General features: G+C 42.2%; 1 protein-coding gene across 3 annotated transcripts in view; it reads left to right on the top strand.

Annotated features, from left to right (window-relative positions):
- hemk1 (HemK methyltransferase family member 1) overlaps nucleotides 1–23276 on the top strand; it is a 163869-nt gene that overhangs the window by 60933 nt on the left and 79660 nt on the right. For all 3 annotated transcript variants that reach the window (XM_073072056.1, XM_073072055.1, XM_073072057.1), the window contains exon 5: nucleotides 20919–21065. In XM_073072056.1, coding sequence (XP_072928157.1) covers nucleotides 20919–21065 — 147 coding nt within the window. The remainder of the gene's footprint in view (nucleotides 1–20918; nucleotides 21066–23276) is intronic.

Here is a 23276-nt window from a genome sequence, read left to right as displayed (position 1 = left end):
TATGCAGTGGCCCCTCCGTACCAGATGTTCATGCAACCAGTTAGAATGGTCTCCACGGTACATCTGTAGAAATTTGCCAGTGTCTTTGGTAACATACCATTCCCCCTCAAACTCCTAATGAATCTGTCATCTTTGCCTTATTTGCCCCACGTGACTCCAAACTTAACAATATGATTGAGGAACACATATAAAATGCTAGTTTTCCAGCATCTGCAGAATCTCTTGTGTTTGCAACATCTTTGAGTTTTACTGGCCTCTGAAGTTGTCTAGCAAGCCATTCAGTTTAAGGAACAATTAGGTATAAAGAACGTAGAATGTTACAGCACTGTACAGGCCTTTCGGCCCACAATGTTGTGCTAGCATTTTAACCTACTGTAAAATCAATCTTGTCTTTCCTTTCTGCATAGCTCTCCCATTTTTTCATCATCCATGTGCATCTCTAAGAATTTTTTAAACAGCCTAATGCATCTGCTTTTACCACCACCCCCGACAGGGCATTCCACATACCCACCATTCTCTGTGTTAAAAAAACTAAACTTTGATATTCACCCCCCCCCCCCCATACTTTCCTCCAGTCACCTTAAAATTATGCCCCCTCGTATTAGATATTTCTGCCCCGGGAAAAATTTTCTGGCTGCCCACATGGGGTAATAGGTTGGACAATAAAAGCCAGCTCTTTCAGAAGTATCCATTATCCACAAACAACTTTAATTTAAAAGTTATTAAAATCAGAAAAAAAACCTATTGTATTAACTTCAAATTTAATGAAATGTTCCAAAACGTTCAATGCAATTAGTATCAAATGAAATCTGATACAAAGCTACCACACTGATCAAAATTTTTTGTGAGTCTTAAATGACAATTGTTAAGGGAAGATCTGTTGGAAATGCACATTTTCTACCTCAAATGACAAGCTATAAGGAAAGATTGCACAAGTTTGGATTGTTTTCTGTGGAGCATGAGTGACTGGCGAGAGATCTGACAGGGGTTTCTAAAAAATATAAGAGGCAGGTAGACATACAGAAGCTTTTTCCCAAAGTAGGAATATTGAATAGTAGAGGACATAAACTTGAAGCAAGAGGGGGGGCATTTAAAGGGGATGTGCAGGGCAAGTTTTTTACACCAAGAATGGTGGTAATCAAGCATGATAGTGGAAGCAGATACGATAGTGGCATTTAAGAGGGCTTTTTGATAGGCACGTGAAGACGCAGGGAGTGGAGGATTATGCATCATGTGTATGCTGAAGAGATTAATTTGGCATCGTAATCCGGCTAAAGGATCTGTGTTTGAAGTTAGGTAGGTATTGGTTACCTCACACTGGAGTTGTAAGCAGGAGAAACAATTTCATTTCAAAATGGCTGACTAAAGGTATATTGCAGAAACATGGTGCACCACACTCTGGCTCAAATCCTTTGTGTAACTGAGTCGACCCAAAGACACCCTATAACAATATAGTAAAAAAAAGTGAATCTAGAGATCTGCCTTTGACTTATTAAGCTGCAAAGCCAGAAGTGGTCTAAAAGCTAAAAGTCTTGTAAATGCTTGCAAAAAAATGAATTTCAAGGCCAAAGTACGTAAATGTCACCATATACTACCATAAGATTCTAGTTCTTGCAGACATTCACAGGAAAATAAAGAAATACAATAGAATTTATGAAAACTATACATAAACAAAGACTGATAAACAACCTAATCCCTCAACGCCACCTCTTTGGCAAGAATGCACAGCAATGTCTCCACTCCCTAAAGAGATCGAGGTGAGTAAGGCTCTCCACCCCCCCCCCCCCCCCCCCCACCATTTTAACCATTTTTTTATTGGAACGCCATCGAAAGTTTCCCAACCAGTTGTACCACCTTTTGGTATGAGAATTGCAAGACATCTGACCACAAGCCCCTACAAAGGATTGCAAAGAATGCTGAGAGGATTATCAGGAACCCCCTTCCACCCACTAGAGATATTTATCAGGAATGCTACGTACAAAGGGTGCTTAGCATCGTCAGTGATCTCTCTCTTCCATGTAACAATCTCTTTGGCTCTCTACCATCAAACAGGAGATACCATAGCATTAGAGCAAGAACTGTTAGCATGAGAAACATCTTCTCCCAGGCCACCACCCATGCCTCATCATGTATAGAGCACCAGTGGCATTATACTGTTTATTTTTTAACTTCTGTCGTATATGTACCTTATTATTTGTAAATTTATTTGTGATAGTATGTGTGTGCACCTTGGTCCAGGGGAACTTTGTCTCATTTGGCAGTAAACGTGTATGGTTGAATGACATTAAACTTGAACTATTGTGTAGTATATGGTAACATATACATACTTTGATCATAAATTTTTACTTTGAATACGACTGGAATCTATGTTTTGGACTTACTGTTAATGAAGTAAGTTGTTCAGAGTTATGCAGCTTAATGCAGCAAGTGCAGTCGTCACTGGCACTCTAGGAACTGAGATGTTTTCCTTAGATGGAGATAACTGAATATTGAACGCCATAAACATAAGTGTACAAAGAAACTTTCAATAGAGAATGGGATAAAATTTTGGAAGTGAAAAGATTCACATGGAAACGTTCAAGAGAATGAGACTAACAGGGTAGATCTTCAAAAATAATGGATGGACATGATGAGACACTGTATTGACCTATGATTCCAACCCATAGTCATTTGCTTTAGTGTGTGCATAGAAGGAGAATCTGCTTAAGTTGATGAAGGATAAAGAAATTGAAGGACTTGAAAGCAGATTTAGTTGTAATTGAGTGAACAGGAAAACACTTAGTTGGACACACCAGTCCAACCTGCCGATTTGAACGGCCTGTGTCTCAGTGTGAAGTGACAACAAATAAGGCAATGTAAGTAAAAACGAAGAAATATTCAGTATTTAGATGACTCAGCTAGGCTCAAATTTTAGCGACACAGTCACCAGAGAATTTTTCACAGGGTGGAAATGGCTAGTACAAGGGGGCATAATTTTAAGATGGTTGGAGGAAAGTATAGGGGAGAATGCGAGAGAGAGGTTTTTTACACAGAGGGTGGTAACTGTGTTGGTACGAACTCCAGCCTGACACTTCCATGGAGGAGCATGAGGTTGTTAGATTGTTAGACCTGCTGCCCTTCAATCCTGTTGCGTGCCCAGATTACTGTATAATATCCCATTGCCGGGACAGGATTCACCCTGTCCTGTCCTCAGTCAGCACCACAAATTTTGGTTTTTCTATTTGAAATTTCAGGCTTGTTTTTGCTAACTATCAGATTCCTTATTCAGCCCTTCACCTCTTCTACTCAGACCATCCCCCTCTCCATAGCTTCTCACCTCATCCCACCTTCCTCCTCACTTGGTCTCACCTATCACCCGCCAGTTTGTACTCCTTCCACTCCCCCATCTTCTTATTCTGGCTTCTGCCCCAGCCCTGATGAAGGGTCTCAGTCTGAAACATCAGCTGTTTATTCCCCTCCATAGATGCTGCCTGACCTGCTGAGTCCCTCCAGCATTTTGTGTCTGTGTTGCTTGAGATTTCCACCACCTGCAATATCAATTGTGATATTTTTGATATTCTTTGTTATATAAATGTATTATTTAAACAGAGCATGCAAAGCTTCATTCATTTCCTTGTTTAATCAGTCTGATGGACTCTGTGATTTCTTTGATGGACCATGTTTATCTCACAGGTCCACCAAGCCTCGTGTATCCAATGGTTACAGCACATCAGGCCACATCTTCCTTTCCCACCCTCTGAAGGTGCAGTTTTCATACTTTCAACTGTATCACTGCTTCTTTTTCTATGTGTGGGTGTGTGGGTGCACTTTTGAAAGTTGCTTCTTTGCCTACTTCTCTAAGTGTGAGATTTTACAAATATGCAGACAATGGATGATTTGTTAGATATGGAGTTGCTTTCTCTTGTGGTTGATCTTAGCCAGTTCTTATTAAATATAGTGGCCAAATTATTTCTTTAGAAATGGCACAGTCTCTTGTTTTGGGCAGAAGCTAGAAACTACATAAAATTAGACTCAAGGGCAGCTTCTATTTCCCTGTTCAACCCCACTATCTAACAGTATACTCCATTGTCGGTACACTTTGTCTTCTTTTACACGTTGGTTGTCTGTCACTTGTGTGCGGTGTTGCATTGATTCTATTGTATTTCTTTATTCTACTGTGAATGTCTGCAAGAAAATGAATCTCAAGGTAGTATATGGTGAGGTATACATACTTTGATAATGAATTTATTTTGAGTTTTGATGTGGTTCCTAATACAATAAGTTGGACTCTTGACCTCACAATGTACTGTGCCCTTCAGCTCCTTCAAGCCACACCATCCAGCAATCCCCCCTGTTTAACCCAAGCCTAGTTATGGAACAATTTACTATCACCAACGATCCTACCAACCAATACATCTTTGGACTGTGGGAAGAAACTAGAGCACCCGAAGGAAACCCACACGGTCAAAGGGAGAACATAACAAACCTCTTACAGGTACAGCAGGAACTGAGCCCAGGTCACTAGTACTGTAAAGCATTGTGCTAACCGCTACACTACCATGCCACCCCAATCCACTTTGTTACAATCGTCTGCTTTACTGCTTGTCTGCACTGCACTTCCTCCGTAGCTGTTACACTTTATTCTGCATTGTTAATGTTTTACCCTGTTCTACCTTAATGCCTTGTGCAGTGATTTGATCTGTGTGAATTGTGTGCAGAACAAGCTTTTCACTGTATGTTGACATATGTGACAATAATAAACCAATTGAATTCAGCAAAGATACAGTGGCATGCAAAAGTTTGGGCACCCCTGGTCAAAATTTCTGTTACTGTGAGTAGTTAAGTGAGTAGAAGATGAACTGATCTCCAAAAGACATAAAGATGAAACATTCTTTTCAACATTTTAAACAAGATTAGTATATTATTTTTGTCTTGTACAATTTTAGAGTGAAAAAAAGGAAAAGGGCACCAGGCAAAAGTTTGGGCACTCCAAGAGATTTGAGCTCTCAGATAACTTTTACCAAGGTCTCAGACCTTAATTAACTTGTTAGGGCTCTGGCTTGTTCACAGTCATCACTAGGAAAGGTCAGTTGATGCAAATTTCAAAGCTTTATAAATACCCTGACTCCTCAAACCTTGTTCCAACAATCAGCAGCCAACAGCTCCTCTAAGCAGCTGCCTAGCTCTCTGAAAATTAAAATAAATGATGCCCACAAAGCAGGAGAAGGCTATAAGAATATAGCAAAGCATTTTCAGGTAGCCATTTCCTCAGTTCGTAATGTAATTAAGAAATGGCAGTTAACAGGAACGGTGGATGTCAAGTTGAGGTCGGGAAAACCAAGAAAACTTTCTGAGAAAACTGCTCATAGGATTGCTAGAAAGGCAAATTAAAACCCCCGTTTGACTGCAAAAGACCTTCAGGAAGATTTAGCAGACTCTGGAGTGGTGGTGCACTGTTCTACTGTGCAGCGACCCCTGCAGAAATATGACCATCATGGAAAAGTCGTCAGAAGAAAACCTTTCCTGCATCCTCACCACAAAATTCAGCATCAGAAGTTTGCAAAGGAACATCTAAACAAGCCTGATGCATTTTGGAAACAAGTCCTGTGGACTGATGAAATTAAAATAGAACTTTTTGGCCGCAATGAGCAAAGGTATGTTTGGAGAAAAACGGGTGCAGAATTTCATGAAAAGAACACCTCTCCAACTGTTAAGCACGGGGGTGGATCGATCATGCTTTGGGCTTGTGTTGCAGCCAGTGGCACAGGGAACATTTCACTGGTAGAGGGAAGAATGAATTCAATTAAATACCAGCAAATTCTAGAAGCAAACATCACACCATCTGTAAAAAGCTGAAGGTGAAAAGAGGATGGCTTCTACAACAGGATAATGATTCTAAACACACCTCAAAATCCACCTTAGACTACCTCAAGAGGTGCACGCTGAAGGTTTTGCCATGGCCCTCACAGTCCCCTGACCTAAGCATCATCGAAAATCTGTGGATAAACCTCAAAAGAGCAGTGCATGCAAAACAGCCCAAGAATCTCTCAGAACTAGAAGCCTTTTACAAGGAAGAATGGGCAAAAATCCCCCAAACAAGAATTGAAAGACTCTTAGCTGGCTACAGAAAGCGTTTACAAGCTGTGATACTTGCCAAAGGGGTTGTTACTAAGTACTGACCATGCAGGGTGCCCAAACTTTTGCTTTGAGCCCTTTTCCTTTTTTGTTATTTTGAAACTAAAAGATGGAAATAAAGAAGTAATCTTGCTAAAAATATTAAAGAAATGTGTCATCTTTAACTTTATGCCTTTTGGAAATCAGGTCATCTGTTACTCGCTTAGCTATTCACAGTAACAGAAATTTTGACCAGCGGTGCCCAAACTTTTGCATGCCACTGTATAACTACAGGAGATTCCACAGTTGCTGGAGATGTTGAGCAACACACACAAAATGCTGGAGGAACTCAACAGGTTAGCCAGCATCTATGATATTAAGCAAATATATTATTGATTATTCTCCTCCGTAGATGCTGTTCCTCCAGCATTTTGTGTGTGTTGCTCAAGATCACCAGGATCTGCAGATGCAGTTTTTATACTTTCAACTGTATCGCTGCTCCTGTTTCTGTGTGTGGGTGTGTGGGTGCAATTTTGAAAGTTGTTTTTTGGCCTATTTCTCTCATAGAACACCACAGCACAGGTACAGGCCCTTCAGCCCACAGTGTTATGCTAGACCAAATAAATTGGTACTGTAATCAAATGGCCATTTAAACTCTGCCTACACAATCTCCATATCCTTCCATTCCCCTCACATTCATATTCCTATCTAAGTCTTTCCTAAAGATATGTCTGCCTCAACTGCTATGCCTTGCAGTGCATACCAATTTAATTCAATAGTGCCTTTGTTTTTGTTAATCACCTGTTCATCATGCTTTGATTTATAGAATTTCTCTGGTTTTCCAGGGAGATATCCCATATGAAGACATTTCTGCAGAATTAATATCATTCGGGCTTCTGTTACGATGATGACAGGATTAATTAACTATAGAAACTTTGCAACACCACTCACAGCATTACTCTGCAACAAGTCATGTTTTCTAAATCTGAAATGGTGGTTTGCAGATGTATTCTTTAAGAGATAAAGATCACCTTTATTTATCACGTATACTTTCCAAACATACAGTGAAATGTGTTTACGTCAAGACTGACACTGTTGCACTGAGGAGAACCCAAGTGCAGGACACCGGCACGTCAACTGAATTGGGGATGCTGGCATAGACGTGAACGTAGAACAGCAAACCGGAGGAATCTTGACAAGGAGACAGAATTTACAGGGACTATCTTGAAACTGGAGCTGAACTTAGAACTAACGATTCTAATCGGACAAGGGAACGAAGTATCACATGAGAATAGACCAACAAACTGCCAACCTGTGATAGTGACGCCATCGTACTTATTTCTGATGAAAACCAGGTGTACTGTAATTAAGTAAACTAGCAGCAATTGGAAATCTAATGACTGAAATTAGGGCATAATCGGGGAGAAAGGAGCGTTAAAGGGGAGCAGCGAAACGGAACCATGGTAGACACAGTCTGAGGGTATGCTCAGTGCAGCCTGCAGCTTTCACCATGCTTCCAGCAGCACTTTTGGAATGTGGGAGGAAACCAGAGCACCCAGAGGAAACCCACGAGGTCACAGGGTAAACGTACAAGCTCCTTACAGACAGCGGCAAAATTTCAGTGTAGCTCAAGTTACTGTAACCGCCATGTTACTATGCACCCTTCAAAAGCATCCTTAGCTGCTGTCGGATAAAGCTTCACGGAGCTTTTGGAGAAACTTGCTGCTAACATATATTATTTTGTGACTGTCTGTAAAGAGGCCATTTGGCCTATTGAGGTGCTACCAGCTCTCAAAGGAACCTGAATATATCCCTGTGGTCTGTTTTCTCATACATGCCTATTAATGTCCCCCTAGTTTTCCCACCTCAGGGATAGTTAGTAATTAATTCAGTAGCGTAACACTATTACTAAGCCAGCGACCTGGGTTCAATTCCCGCTGCTGCATGTAAGGAGTTTATACATTCTTCCTGTGACTGCATGGGTCTCCTCCATGTCGCCTGGTTTTCACCCCGCGTTCCAAATACGTATACGTTATGCTTGGTAAGCTTCGGACATGTTAAGTTGACGCTGGAAACATGGAGACATTTGCGGACTGCCCTCAGCACTATATTAGTCATTGACAGAAATGACACATTTCACTGTATGTTTCAATGTACAGCTAATCTTTATAAAGGATCTTTATAATATTACGGTCGCCAATTAGCCTAACGACCCACACGTCTTTGAAATGTGGAGCACGTGGAGGAAACTTATGTGGTCTCGGGGAGGGCAGGCAAACTCCACTCAAATACCAAACGTCAGTAGCGACCCCAGGTTGTTGGACCTCTCAAAAGTCGCATTATTTTCAGTGATACTCCAATTGACCTATTTTGCCCTTGTTGAAAGTTCCTTTACTCTTTTAGTGGGATGTGGACTGTGAAGGAATCTCTAGCTTTACATTCAGTGTAGAAAATAACCGCACAGTACAGGTTCACCAGCCTGTGGTGTTGTGCCAACCATTTAATCTACCCTAAGAAACTAACCATGCCCTCCTACATAACCCTCCAGTTTTCTATCATCCATATACCTATCTAAGGGTTTCCTAAATCTCTCTAATGTGCAACCCACCCCTGCCAGGGCATTCCTTGCACCCACCACTCTCTATGAAAAACAACTTAACCTCTAACATCCCCCTATACTTTCCTCCAAATTATACCTCCTTGGTATTAGCCATTTTCACCCTGTGAAAAAGTCTCCAGCTATCCACTCAATTTATGCCTCTTATCATCTTATACACCTCTATCAAGTTGCCTGTCATCCTCCTTCTCTCCAAAGATATAAAGCCCTAGCTCACTCAAGCTAACTCATAAGACGTGTTTTCTCTAATCCCAGGCAGCATCCTGGTAGATCTCCTCTGAACCTTCTCCAAAGCATCCGCATACTTAATACAAAGAGGTGATCAGAACTGAACACAATATTCCAACTGGGGTTTTATAGAGCTGCAACATTACCTCACAGCTATTGAACTCAATCCCCCATCTGATGAAGGCCAACACAAAATATGCCTTCTTAACAACCCTTTCAACTTGGAGGGATCTACGGATATGGACCCTAAGATACCTCTGTTCCTCTACACTGCTAAACATCCTGCCTTCAACTTCATCCTCCCAAAGTGAATTACTTCACGCTTCTCTGGGTTGAACACTGTATGCCGCTTTTCCACCCAGCCCTGAAAACTATCAACGTCCTCGTGTAACCTACAGCAATGCTCCACACTACCCACAGCGCCATTATCCTTCGGGCCACCCTCCCCTCCACTTCCTCATGCAAGAAATTTACAAAAAGATCACTTCTATTTTCTTCTAAGGCTACATCTAGAAAAGGGGAGGACGAGAGAATAAAGAGATGGCAGATGTACAAAGCTCGACCCAGCCCTTCATCCTAGCAAGAAAGGGTTAGAATTCTCTGAAGAGAAATGCAGAGGGAGGCTTGGTTTTCTTCAAGATACCCTGGCAAATGCTTGAGCCACAGTTGCACCTGCATTGCTGGCTGGCTTCACCACAGTGCCTGGCTACTGGCTGCACCTCCTTCATTGCTGTGCCGTTGATCCAGAGTTTATGCTCCCTTAGGCTACGTCCGCACTACGCCGGATAAATCTGTAACCGAAGCTTTTTCTCTTCGTTTTTACCCTCCGTCCACACTAAAACGGTGTTTTCGTCCCCCGAAACCGGAGCTTTTCAGAAACGCTTTCCAGGGTGGGTATTTTTGAAAACGCTGCTCGGGCAGATCAGCGTGGACGGGGTAACCGGAGAAATCTGAAAATGCTGTCAGACGGCAGTGCGCTATTTCATTGTTTTCTTGACGCAATCTAACAATTTCAGAACAGACGGTAACGAAACTGACGCCAGAAGAGTTAGAAATGTACTCACCAAATACTTTGACCCATAACTTACTGAATAAATAAGTATACTCACTTTGCCCTATTTTCTGTCCTTGCTCGTATGAAGGTGGTTTACCTATTTATGCAAGTATTTCTCTGACAATAGATGTGTAACAGCCTAATGTAACATTGTATGGAAATACAAGATAACACTGATGCAGACATGTTTTATACATTTAACAAGGTGCTTTATTAATGCAACAGAGTTAGTCAGTTTTTCAGTGTTCGTCGTCAGCCGGGTCAATCTGCCCATGAACTCCCTGTTGGTTACCTCCGTACACTCCAGTATTTGTTTTTTTTTAGTTTTAAGTTCTCCTGCGCGAAAGCCAACAGCTGTCCATCGTTTTAAGTTTTTCTAGTCTGTAACTACACAAATGCGCACTTCTACAGCAAGATTCAACACCAAACACGTCGCTTGTTTTCGGTAGACGTGTCCTGCGCATGCGCAGTAGGAGGAGATTCGCCGAAATCTCCATTTCAATGTAGACAGAGATATTTTTTTTAACGCATAGTGTGGACGCCTATCGTTTTTATGCGAAACCGACTTTTTCAAAATTATCCGGTCTAGTGTGGATGTAGCCTTAAAATGGAGGATCAGTCCTCAGTTGCTGGAGGCAGTGCACTCATTATTCAGCAACTCATTAAGGCGGTAGTTCATTGGGTCCAGGGGAATTCCCCTCTTTGTCCAAAATCCAATATATCATTCCACCCACTTCAGTGCAAGTTTCAAATCACTTGCTCGATAATGACACTTGCAACCCATTGTGCAGATGATCTTTCCCGGTGTCAGTGATACGGTGACGGGTAAAAATAGGCTGCCGTTCACAAATTTAGCATGATCAGAATCAGGTTTGCTTTCACTGTCATTAATTTGTTGCTTTGGTGCAGCAGTACAGTGCAAGATGCAAGATATTACTGTAAATTACATCAGAATTAGATAAATGCTGTAAAAGAGGAACCGAAAGGTTACGGAACAATTAGATGGTGAAGGATCTAAAACATTGAGTGCATGTCTTCAGCTTCCTATACTTCCTTTCTGATGGCAGTAACGAGAAGGGGGCATGTCCTGGGTGGTGAGGGTCCTTCATGATGCATGTTACTTTCTTGAGGCACCATCTTTTGAAGATGCCCTCAGTCGTGCAGAGGGCTAGAGTCATAGAGCAGTAGAGCGCAGAACCTGGCCCTTCGGCCCATTGAGCACATGCTAAACTGTTATGCAGTGATGGAGCTTGCTGAGTCTACAGCCCTCTACAGCCTTTTTCGACCCTATGCATTGGAACCTCCATACCAGGCAGTGATGTAGGTTCATACAACATAGAAAAAAAGGCATTCTGTCTACCAGCAGTCAAGTACTTAATTATAATAATCTTACTTCCCAGCACTCAAACCATAGCCTTCTATGCCATGGTGTTTCAAGTACTCAAATAAATACTTCATAGATATTATGAAAGCAGAGTATTTATGTCCAAGGGTCGTTGAAGCTAACAGCACAGGTAGATAATGTGGAAAAGAAGGCATCTATTATACTTCCTTTCATTAGTTCGGGCATAGAATTGATGAGCAGGGATATTATGGTAGAGTTATATAAACCAACTTTATTACTATGTGCTTTTCTGATTCCTCTTAGGCAGAGTATTTTAGATTTCAGTCACCCTCTGAGTGAAAAATATCTTCCTCAAATCTGTTCTAACTCTCCTATCCATTACCTTAAGCCTATGCCCTCTAGTGATAGGCAACTATGCAACGTGGAAAAAGTTCTCAACATCTTCCCAATCTAGGTCCCTCAGAATTTTTTATCCCTCTTCTCCAAGGAAACACAGCCTATCCAGTCTCCTAGGACCCGTGAGACCATAAGCAGAACTCGGCCATTCTATCTGCTCCATTATTCGATCGTGGCTGACTTATTGTCCCTCTCAAACCTCATTCTCCTGCCTTTTCCCTGTAACCTTCAATGCCCTCACTAATCAAGGACCTAGTTACCGCTGCTTTAAATATGTCCAATGACTTGGCCTCCACAGCTGTCTGTGGCAATAAATTCCACAAATTCACCACCCTCATGCTATAGAAATTCCTCTTCATCTCTGTTCTAGAGGAATGTCCTTGTATTCTAAGACTGTGCCCTCTTGTCCTATACTCCCCCAGTTTAGGAAATATCCTCTCCACATCCACTCTATCTAGGCTTCATGGCTATAATTCTCCATTCTAAGCAACATCTTGATAAATCTTCTCTGTGCACACACTCCAATACAGTTATATGCTTTTATTGTGTTGGAACCAGAAAAGCACATCGTAATACAGCTGATTTATATAATTCTACCATAACGTCCCTGCTAATCAATTCTATGCTCCAACTAATGAAGGCAAGTATAATGTATGCCTTCTTTTCCACGTTATCTACCTGTGCTGCTACCTTCAATGATCCTTGGTCATGAATACCAAGATCCCTCTGTTCCTCATTAATTCCCAAGGACTGACCATTTACTGTGTACTTTTAAGACTGATTTATACTTGAGCGTATGGGCTACATCATAGCCCTGATTTTCACTTCTGCGTCACTTTACGCCATATCGAGCATGCGTTGGCGTGCACCAAAACACTAGTTGGCGGTGGGGTTTCTACGCCACTGTGTTGAGTTTCCTCGTGAGAGACATGGACGAGGAAATGCATTTCAAACATTTTCACATGTCAGCAGGTAGATTTGACGATTTGGTTCATCTACTTCGTGTCAGTGTACAGACGTGGCTGAGAAGAAGCAACCAGAAATGCGTAGGAGGAAATGCGATGCTACCAAGTGGATTAATCACAGTTGTTGCGGTCTGCGTCGCCGCGATGCGTGAGGTGGGGAGGTGCACGTCACCCTAAGGCGTTGGGTATGCTGTACCTACAGCCTGGATGCGACACACAAGTATAAATCAGCCTTTAGCCTTATTCATCCAATCAAAATGCATTGCATCACATTTTTTCACGAACAAAATTTCATTTTTCCAATTCATAAATAATTTTTAATTCATCATGCGGGTGTAATTGGGATCACTGGGCCAGAAGGGCTCGTTGCTGTGCTGTATCTCTAAATAAGAAGTATCCAAATTGTTCATGTATACAACAGGAAGGTTTGCAGCACCAATTCCTAGGGTCTAGGTTTCCTATGCAAAAACAACAACCTCAATTATCGGTCAACACATGTATGTTGGAGAAACTCAGCAGGTCCACATTGGAGCAGTAGTCGGCGAGCCAGGTTCAGTTCCACCACAGGATTACCCATTCTTTATGAAGCCAGGGTTGATGTTGCAACTACCTGAACTAATAAAGTGCATGTGGTGAAGAACCCCCGACCCCGTGTGGGGTGGGGAGATGAAGAGGACCTAGATTTCTGAAGTTTCACATTTGGTAATTGTAATAGGTACGAATTGCACATACACTGTGATGTGATTGCTTGGTGCAGGGCTAGTGTGATAACTCAGGAGTCTTGAAGCCAAATTACTTTACTTACTATAATTGTTGACTGGTATCAGTGTCAATCACTCATAAAGGTATAATTTCCATTCAATTTTAAAGACAGCTCTACCTCTCCTTTCAGAAAAGCGGGGCTGTACAGTCAACTGACAACATCAGCAACGTAGATTCCTAAATATACATTTCCAGTAGCAAAACAGAGCTTGAGGGTTTTAACTTCCTCTTTCTCTGTGTATTTGTTTAATATTAGTTAGTTTCCTTAAAACCTGCTAATCCAGCTGTAACTGGAACTTGTTGAACTTCCTTTCTAGTGTTGTTGGAGATGGAATCTGAAATCATATGTTATATTTAGTATCTGGTTTATAAATAGCGTAGTTATTCTTTTTAAAAGAAATCTGTGACCATTATGGTTGTTTGTTGGAGATAGAAAAGATTTTACAGACGCAAAATGCTGGAGGAATGCAGGTCAGACAGCATCTATGGAGGAGAATAAACTGTCAACACTTTTTGGGCCGAGATTGTTTTTTTAATACCTACATTCCAACCAGATACCATGGGAAGCTACTGGGTGTGAGTACAAATCTCTCCTGAAAACAGCCAATCTGATCATCAGAATACCTCATTTATTTAATCCATTTTTAATAAGCTGTTTAAACCTTTGACGTGCCTAATTGACTCTTCGGTTTCGCATGCTACAAATAAAATAAATACTGTACATTGCCCTAAATGTATTTTTGGAGATAATTTCCATGAGCTATCCCTACTTTGGGATTATTACCTTACCTCCAGAAGTTCTGCAGGGAAGGAGAACTCCAAACAAATCCAGGGCCAATATATTTTCCTCTCAGAAAGATTCAAAAAGGAGGAAACATCGCTGCAGGGCAAGAAAGCATCACGGCACAGGAACATCTCAAACTCAGTAGAATTTTCGATAGCCAGAGATGGTTAGAAATGGCTGATATATTTGGGCATAATCTTAAGCTGATTGGAGGGAAGTGTGGAAAGGATGTCAGAGGTACGTTTTTTACTTCGAGAGTGGTGGGTGAATGGAATGCCCTACCAAGGGTGGTGGTAGGGCCAGATACACTAGGGACAATTAAGAAATTCTTAGATAGGCACTCGGATGATAGAAAAGTGGACGGTTTTGTTGGAGGGAATGGTTAGATTGATCTTAGAATAGGCTAAGAGTCTGGCACAACATTGTGGGTCAAAGGGCCTGTACCGTACAGTGTTCTATACTCCACCTTCGTAATCTCCAACCTGACAGCATAATCATCAATCTCTCTAACTTCTGCTAACCACTCCACTCATTAGCTCCCTTTTGTTTTCCTTTATCCCACTGTCCCCATCACCCCATCTCTTCCCCCCCCCCCGTTCTGCCTATCACCCACACATTCCCCGCTCCACATCTTCCCTTTATTCTGTGGTCTGCAGTCCTCTCCTATCAGATTCCATCTTCTTTAGACCTTTGTTGCTTTCACCTATCATCCAGCTTCGTAGGTCATTCCACCTCTCACCCTCCCCCTCACCTGGATCCCCCCATCACCTGCCAGCTCTTTCTCCACCACTTTACACACTCTCCCCTCTTCCCACTCCCGCTGAAGGGTCTCAACCCAAACTGTCCATTTCCCTCTGTCGTTGCTGCCTGACCTACTGAGTTCCTCCAGCATTTTGTGTATTGCTCCAGATTTCTAGCACCTCCAGTCTTAATTGTGTCATAATTAATCTTGCTACTCATAGCATTTGTTAAGGAGGCCTTTGTTCAAGGAGCAGTTGAATTTTTGAATTAAACCAATCAAAGCAAATTGTAATATCGCACAGAATCATAAACTGTACGGTAGAGGAACAGACCATTTGGCCCACTATTATTATGCTGACTGGCATTCCTAGTAATACCAATCCTACTTGCCTGCATTAAGCTCATATCCTTCTATCCTTAGCTCATTCAAGAGCCTCTCCAGGTATCCCATACATCTTGTTTCTGCTTCTGCCCCCTCCTCTGGCAGCTTCTACTCTTACACGGAATGTGTAGCAGGCTTCCCCCAGCACGCCCTTGAGTCTTTTGGTTGCTAACTCAAACAGTGCATTTCACTGTCATCATCATCATCATCATGTGCCATGCCGTGTGACGTAGGTGATCATGGTCTTTCCATGGCTGGGTAGCTTGGTGACCCCCAACCATTATCAATACTCTGCAGAGATTGTCTGCCTGGCATCAGTGGTCACATAACCAGGACTTGTGATACGCACCAGCTGTTCATACGACCATCCACCACTTGCTCCTGTGGCTTCACATGACCCTGATCGGGGGCTAAGCAAGTGCTACACCTTGCCCAAGGGTGACCTTCAAGCTAGCGGAGAGAATGTGCACCTTACACCTCCATTGGTAGAGTGGTATCTCTGCCCTGTCACCCAGTGTACATGTAATTTATAAACCTGAATCTAGTATCATATACCAGATGCCAACTACTCTCTGTGTGATGCTGTTGAAAGGAAATTAAATAGAGCATCAGAACTCTGGTTCTTTACAGCCAAAGAACTAGAATTAGAATTGGTTTATTGTTGTCACATGTACTGAGATACAGTGAAAAGGTTGCCTTTTATACGCTTCATTGCTTAGTGCATTGAGGTAGAACAATAATAGAGTGTAGAATATCCTGTAACTGATAGAGAAAGTGCTTCTAAAGTCTGGTCCTTGTTGTAAGGCAGGAAATGGAGCAGCCAGTTTGTACATCCTAAATGCTTAGGTTGGTTTAAAGATCCCACAGCATAATCCTGATAAAGAGAGAGAACAAAATCCTGATAAAGAGAAAAGGTAGTGGATTCGGCCCAGTATATCACAGGTAAGGCCCTCCCAACCATCAAACACATCTACGTACATGAAGCACTGTCTGAGGAAAGCTGCATCCATCATCAGAGATCCCCACCACCCAGGCCATGCTCTTTTCTCACTCCCGCCATCAGGTAGAAGGTACAAGAGCCTCATGACTCACACCACCAGGTTCAGGAACAGTTACTACCCCTCAGCCACCGGGCTCTTGAGCAAAAGGGGAGAACTCACATGCCCATCCACTGAGATGTTCCCACAACCAACGACCTCACTTTAAGGACTCTTTTATCTTGTTATTTCATGCTGTCATTGTTTGTTGCTATTTATTTATATCTGCATATGCGTAGTTTGTTGTCTTCTGCACTCTGGTTGATATTTCATTGATCCTGTTGGCAGTTAGAATTCTATAGATTCACTGAGTATGCGCACAAGGAAATGAATCTCAGGGTTGTATGGGTTGACATATATATACGCCAATAATAAAAGTTACTTTGAGTTTGGGATTTAGGCTTAATGTTTTGGTTAATAGTTACCCTTCAGTCAAGATCACAAGATTCAGTTGTCTGACTAAAGCTGTTTTCATAGCTTACCCTGTAGGGTATACTGTAGTGAATGTAAAATGTTTAATGGTACCCACAAGGAGACATGAAAGGCACAACTCCAAACAACCTCATTAAAACAGATTACCTTGACAATTATTTCAGCTTGCAGCACCTTGCTATGGGCAAATTCACTAATGTATTTTCCAATTTTACGAAAGTTCAAACAAATTATCCATGAAACATTGAGGGGTATAGATAAGATAAGTGCCACTGAGGTTGGGTGAGGCTAGAACTATATTCGTGGCCTAAGGTAGAAGGAGTCAATTTTAGAAAACCTAGCACATTTATTTTTCAACATAGTTCCCTCCTACATTTACACACTTAGTCCAGCGGTCGTGGAGCATACGGATCCCTTCTTTGTAGAAGTCGGCATCTTGGACCTCCAGAAGAGGTCAACAGCAGGGGTGATTGATAAGTTTGTGGCCTAAGGTGGAAGGAGGTGAGTTATACAGCTCTCGTTACATGCACATGCAGTTCAACTCTGAGTGATTATGCAGAAAGTTTGAAGTTTTCTTGAAAGCTTGATAACTCATCTCCTTCTGCTTTAGGCCACAAACTTATCAATCATCCCTGCTGTTGACCTCTTCTGGAGGTCCAAGACACCGACTTCTACAAAGAAGGGATCCGTATGCTCCACGACTGCTGGACTAAGTGTGTAAATGTAGTAAAAATAAATGTGCTAGGTTTTCTAAAATTGACTCCTTCCACCTTAGGCCATGGACTTATCAATCACCCCTCGTACATCTTGCTTTGTTGTTGTAGTTGCTTGTGCTTTTCTTTCGAACATTGTGGACATGCTATGTTGGCACTGGCATGTATGGCAACACTTGTGGGCTGCCCCCAGCTCATCCTTGGGTGTGTTAGTTGTTAACACAAACAATGCATGATAGCTAGCAGTTAGCACAACCTTTATCCCAATGGCCCCATCACCCCTTCTCTTTCCCCTCCCCCACCATCTTGATATGTCCATCACCCATGCCTTCCTCCCACCAGGAGTTTGGAGTACAAGCTCCTTAATTTACCGTGAGGACAGCACAGTAACACAGCAGCTAGCATAACGCTATTTAAGATTGGGGTTCAATTCCCACCGCTCTCCGTAAGGAGTTTGTACGTTCTCCATGTGATTGTGTGGATTTCCTTCCACGTTCCAAAACGTGCCGGTTTAGTGAACCATGGGTATATTATGTTGGAACCGGAAGCATGGCAACATAGCGTGCTACTTGCGGCCCACCCAATACAATCCTCACTGATTTGCTTTGGCACAATTGATGCATTTCAGTGTATGTTTCAAAGTACATGTGATAAATAAAGCTAATTTTCAAAAGATGAATCTGAATCTAAAATTTTACCACACAGGCAAGAAAAGACTGTGCAGAGACAAGTCCTCAGTGCATAAAAAAGCAGAGACACGTGAAGAACAAATCAATAAGAGAAAAAATAAATTTCCTGGTTAATGCATTTCCTAACAAAATGGCAGCAATGCGGCCAGGAAAGAATGTTTTCAGTCGAGGAAATTAATGCCCCGAAGCCAAGCCAGCTGTCAAAGCTAACAAGGTCTTGGAATGTCCTCATCTGTGCCTGGTTCTCAGAAACATTCAAAAATAATTAAATCATCATTTCAACAATGGGGGCTGTTACGAAGGATGAACAACTCTGATGGGCAGAAGGGTGCAGAGTGGCCCATGCCCCCCTTTTGGAGAATCGCAAATCGCTACTATTTCGATGCTGCTACCAAGGAAGTAAGAGAGACAAAGGAAAGCTGCCAGGGCAGTTGTTATTGATAACAGCTCATGAAAGTTAATGAGAGAGAGACACAGCTAAAAGGTACCCCATGGTGGAATGGCTCCTACTAACAAAAGTAGGATTACCATTGATTACTGCTGTTGTCTTTTGGAGAAGGATTGTTTACTTGGTACTGTTCTATTCATTGAAACCCTTCAGGGGGCAACCAGAGTGGGCTGGTTTGATGGGTTACATCATCCCAACCTGATTGACACCTGAGACCCCGTGAGTGGGGATAAAAGTGAGGTCTGGGGTAACACCCCTCAGACGCACCAGGAGAAATGCTAGTGAGCATCAGAACCCCCACGAGACAGGGTGGGAGACCGGAGACCGAACGAAGGGTCGGTAAATTTTAACTCGCAGTGTTTTATAGCGAGACCAGTGGGGGCTTGTGTGTGTGTCCACCTTTGCTTGGGTGACGAGTCCACCACGGAAGAACGGTCTAGCTAAAGGACGGAGGGGTCATACGTGAATGGCCACAACAACAACGTATCGACGGATCAAAATCATAAAGGAAGGTTGGCAAGATAATAGCTGTTACTGTTCACACATTCTCTCTCTCTCTCTCTCTCTCTCGCTCTCCAACAATTGCAACACATCAACAAACAACTACCGCAGCCTGCATGAACTGAACTGAACTTTATATTTCCATCTGACAATTCATTATCCCCTAGACAACGATAGAGTTTGTTTCATTAGTGATTATTATTATACCTGCACTTTTAGGTTTAGTATTACTAACGTATAGTCTCTGTATATTCGCATTGATATTATTTTGTATATTTTTGCTAATAAATATTGTTGAAAATAGTATCACCAGACTCCAACGGACTCTTCTATCTTTGCTGGTAAGACACCCAGTTATGGGGTACGTAACAGGGCATACACTTCTCCAAGGAAGGACATTCTGCATCTGTAAGTTTTGTAAAAGAGGACTGCAGTGTTAACCATGGAAGAATTTATAAATGAGTGCAAACCCAGTGCTCACTCATTCTTTCATTTCTTTCCATTTGCTTTCAGAATCAGTCAGATTGTTATCACTGACATATGGTGTGAAATTTGTTTTGTGGCAGCAGTACAGTGCAATGCATACAATACAATACGCAATAAAATTCATTAGGAGATTTATACACACACATGCACGCACGCACACACACAGTGACTTGTGGTGTTCCGCAGGGGTTAATAGTGGGACTATTTCTTTTCACATAATATATCAACAGCTTGGATGACAGAAGTGATGGCTTTGTGGCCATGTTTGCAGGAGATACGAAGATAGACGGAGGGATAAGTAGTATTGAGGAAGCAGAAAAACTTTTGACAGGTTGGGAGAATGGGCAAAGAAGTGGCAGATGGGATATAGTGTAGGGTAGAAGGAATAAAGGCATAGACTTTTCTAAATGGCGAGAAAAATTAGAAATCAGAGGTGCAGAAGGACTTGGGAATCCTAGTGCAGGATTTCCTAAAGGTTAACTTGGAAGTTGAGTTGTTTGTAAGGAAGGCAAGTGCAATGTTGGCATTCATTTTAAGAGGACTAGTATATAAGGACGAGGATGTAATGCTAAGACTTAATAAGGCATTGGTCAGATTGCACTTGGAGCATTGTGAGCAGCTTTGGGCCCCTTATCTGAGAAAAGATGTGCTGGCATTGGAGAGGACCCAGAGGAGGCTCACAAGAATGATTCTGGGAATCAAAGGGTTAATGTATGAGGGGTGCTTGATGGCTTTGGGATTTTACTTGCTGGAGTTTAGAAGAATGGGGGGGGGGATCTTATTGAAACCTATCAAATATTGAAAGGCCTTGATAGAGCAGGTGAGGAGAGGAAGTTTCCTATACTAGGTGAGTCTAGGATCAGAGGCACAGTCTCAGAATAGAAGGAAGTCCATTTAGAACAGAGGTGACGAGGGTGATGAATCTGTGGATTTCATTGCCACGGATGGCTGTGGAGGAAAAGTCACTGAGTATAGTTAAAGTGAACATTGATAGGTTCTGGATTAGTCGGGGCATCAAAAGTTATGGGTGGAAGGCAGGAGAATGGGGTTGAGAGGGATAATAGATCAGCCATGATCAAATGACAGAGTATGCACGATCAGTCGAATGTCCTAGTTCTGCTCCTGTGTTTTACGGTCTTATGGTAATTTTCTTGAAGCCTATTACCGAGTTGGTGCATGGAGTCTGTCTGCATACCAAGCGTGCTTTATTTCTTTCGTGCTGATTTTGTGCTTTATTTTAATTAGGGTTTAGTCGATCTGGTGCTGTTGGAACTCGCCACAGAAGAAAAGGTTGACTGGCAAAGCTTCAGTCAGGCTTCAAGCCCAATTTTCCTGGAAATTGGGTGTGGATCTGGTGCCATAACTCTGAGCTTGCTGCACTTCTTCAAACAAGTGGGTATTGTCCCTATCTTTGTTAAAGCTCTTTTTATTAATATATTTGAATTTGAATGTAGCTATTTTAATGTTAGCTTATTCCACGTAATTTTAATAATCCCATGATTACCTGAAGTACTTGAGGAAAAGTCACATGAGGTAACACACACCTAATTCTTCGGAAACTTTGAAGTTATAGAACATAAAACATAGAACATTGCAACACAGTGCAGGCCCTTTTGCCCACGATGTTGTGATCACCTTTTAACTAACTCTACAAATCTCTGGTGAGACCACACTTAGAGTATTGTGTTCAATTCTGGTCACCTCATTATAGGAAGGATGTGGAAGCTATGGAGAGGGTGCAGAGGAGATTTACCAAGGTGTTGCCTGGTTTGGAGAACAAGTCATATGAAGCAAGGTTAGCAGAGCTGGGACTTTTCTCTTTGGAGCGTAGAAGAATGAGAGGGGACTTGGTAAAGGTCTACACGATTATGAGAGGCATAGATAGGATGGATAGTCAGTACCTGTTTCCCAGGGCTCCCCAGCCTCCCGAATGATCTAGAATTAATCCAGTACCAGTTCCAGAGTGTTAGAAGCTGTACCTGGATGTACTTCTTGCAGGTGTAGTCATCTGGGACATTGGAGGTCTCCCTGCCTTCCCACATGCCACAAGATGAACGCTCAACTACCCGGCCTGGTGTCCCTATTGTTCCAAATGAGCAAATATAAAGAAGGAAAAACAATAAATAAACTGTGGGGGAGAAAAATATCTGCCGACAGCTTTTCACTTTCTCTCACTCAAGCCTCTCCTCACTGAGGCCTCGAAGAGCTGAAGCCTCAAAATCTCCCCCCTAACAGAGTCCTGCGATTGAGGGAGGTACAGTTCCCATACCAGGCAGCGATGCAGCCAGTCAGGATGCTCTCAATTGTGCCCCTATAGAAAGTTCTTAGGTTTTGGGTGCCCATACCAAACTTTCTCAACTGTCTGAGGTGAAATAGGCACTGTTATGCTGCCTTTTTCACCACACAGCCAGTGTGAACAGACCACGTGAGGTCCTCAGTGATGTGGATGCCAAGGAACTTAAAGCTGTTCACCCTCTCAACCCCAGATCCACTGTTGTCAATAGGGATTATATTGGTTATATTTAAAGAGGAGATTTGTAAGGGCTCAAAGATTACAGGGAGAAGGCAGGAGAGTAAGATTGAGGGGGGGAAGATATATATAGAGAGAAAGAGAGAGAGAGAGTTAGAGTGTCTAAGACTTTTGCACAGTACTGTAGTAATTTTATAAGACCATAAGATACATGACTATTGACCCTGCTCCACCATTTCATCATGGCTGATCCAATTTTTCTCTCAGCCCCAATCTCCTGCCTACTCCCTGTATCCCTTCATGCCCTGACCAATCAAGAATACATCAACCTCTGCCTTAAATATACATAAAAACTTGGCCTCCTCTGCTGCCTGTGGCAAAGAATTCCACAGATTCACCACTCTCTGTCTAAAGAAATTCCTCCTCCTGTCCATTCTAAAATGACACCCCTCTATTCTGAGGCTGTCATCCCTGATTCTTCTGAATTCTCATGAAACAGGCCCAGAGCCATCAAATGCCTTTATATGACAAACTATTCAATCCTGAAATCATTTTTGTGAATCGTCTTTGAACCCCTTCAGTTTCAGTACATCCTAAGATAATGGGACCAAACTGCTCCCAATACTCCGAGTGAGGCCTCACCAGAGCTTTCTAAAATCTCAACATTACATCCTTGCTTTTATATTCTAGTCTTCTTGAAATGAATGCTAACATGGCATGTGGCTTCCTCACCACCAACTCAACCTGCAAATTTAACTTTAGAGAATCCTGCACGAGGACTCCCAAACCCCCTTTGCATGTCAGATTTTTGAATTTTCTCCCCGTTTAGAAAATAATCTATGCTGTTATTCCTTCTACCAAAGTGCATGACTATACACTTGTGTGTGCCTCAGTATTTTGTATTTTCTCTCCATTTAGAAAATAGTCAACCCTTTCACTTCTACCAAAGTGCATGACCATACACTTCCCAGCACTGTATTCCATCTGCCACTTATTTGCCCATTCTCCAAATCTAAGTCCTTTTGTAGCCTCTCTACTTCCTCAAAACTACCTGCCCCTCCACCTCTCTTCATATTGTCTACAAACTTTGCAACAAAGCCATCATTTCCATCGTCTGAATTATTGACATATAA

This window comes from Hemitrygon akajei, chromosome 19, assembly GCF_048418815.1.
Source record: "Hemitrygon akajei chromosome 19, sHemAka1.3, whole genome shotgun sequence".
Taxonomy (NCBI): domain Eukaryota; kingdom Metazoa; phylum Chordata; class Chondrichthyes; order Myliobatiformes; family Dasyatidae; genus Hemitrygon; species Hemitrygon akajei.
Note: the sequence above shows the minus strand (reverse complement) of the source record. Positions and strands in the feature narration are given on the sequence as shown.